The sequence below is a fragment of the Marmota marmota genome, unplaced genomic scaffold (assembly GCF_001458135.2).
Source record: "Marmota marmota marmota unplaced genomic scaffold, marMar, whole genome shotgun sequence".
Taxonomy (NCBI): domain Eukaryota; kingdom Metazoa; phylum Chordata; class Mammalia; order Rodentia; family Sciuridae; genus Marmota; species Marmota marmota.
In genome coordinates, this window is record NW_025999863.1 from 6660265 (window position 1) to 6661025 (window position 761).

Consider the following 761-nt stretch of genomic DNA (forward strand, 5'->3'; position numbering starts at 1 on the left):
GCATAGTTGGATTCAAATGTTTCCAGATGAGGGGTGCCTGTTTAATGTATTTCTTTTTCTTTTTTTAACACCCTCTTTGCTTTCCAAATGATGTCCAAGCAACATACAACACAAAAAATTTAACCCGTGTCTCTGAATTCCTACTCATGAGCTTCTCAGAGGATCCAGACCTGCAACCCATCCTCTTTGGACTGTTCCTATCCATGTACCTGGTCACAGTGCTTGGGAACCTGCTCATCATTCTGGTTGTCAGCTCTGACCCCCACCTCCACACCCCCGTGTACTTCTTCCTCTCCAACCTGTCCTTGGCTGACATTGGTTTCATCTCCACCACAGTCCCTAACATGATTGTAAATATTCAGACTCACAATGATGTCATCTCCTATGTGGGCTGTCTGACACAGATGTCCTTTTTTGCCATTTTTGTCTGTATGGATTATATGCTTCTGACTGTGATGGCCTATGACAGGTTTGTGGCCATCTGTCACCCCCTACATTATCTAGTCATTATGAATCCTCGTCTCTGTGGCTTCTTAGTTTTGGTGTCATTTTTGCTGAGTCTTTTGGACTTCCAGTGGCACAATTTGATGATCTTAAAAATTACCAGCTTCAAGAATATGGAAATTTCTTGTTTCTTTTGTGAACCTTCTCAACTTCTGAATCTTTCCTGTTCGGACACCTACTCTAATATCATTGTCAAATACATTCTTATTGTCATCTATGGCCTTTTCCCCATTGCAGGGATCTTTTTCTCTTACTAG

At 41.8% G+C, this 761-nt stretch overlaps 1 protein-coding gene across 1 annotated transcript; it reads left to right on the plus strand.

The window, feature by feature from the left end:
- The first annotated feature begins 203 nt into the window (after nucleotides 1-203).
- On the plus strand, nucleotides 204-761 carry LOC107157533 (olfactory receptor 7E24-like). Its single transcript, XM_048810493.1, has one exon. It carries the CDS (start codon nucleotides 204-206, stop codon nucleotides 759-761), a length of 558 nt encoding a protein of 185 aa, XP_048666450.1.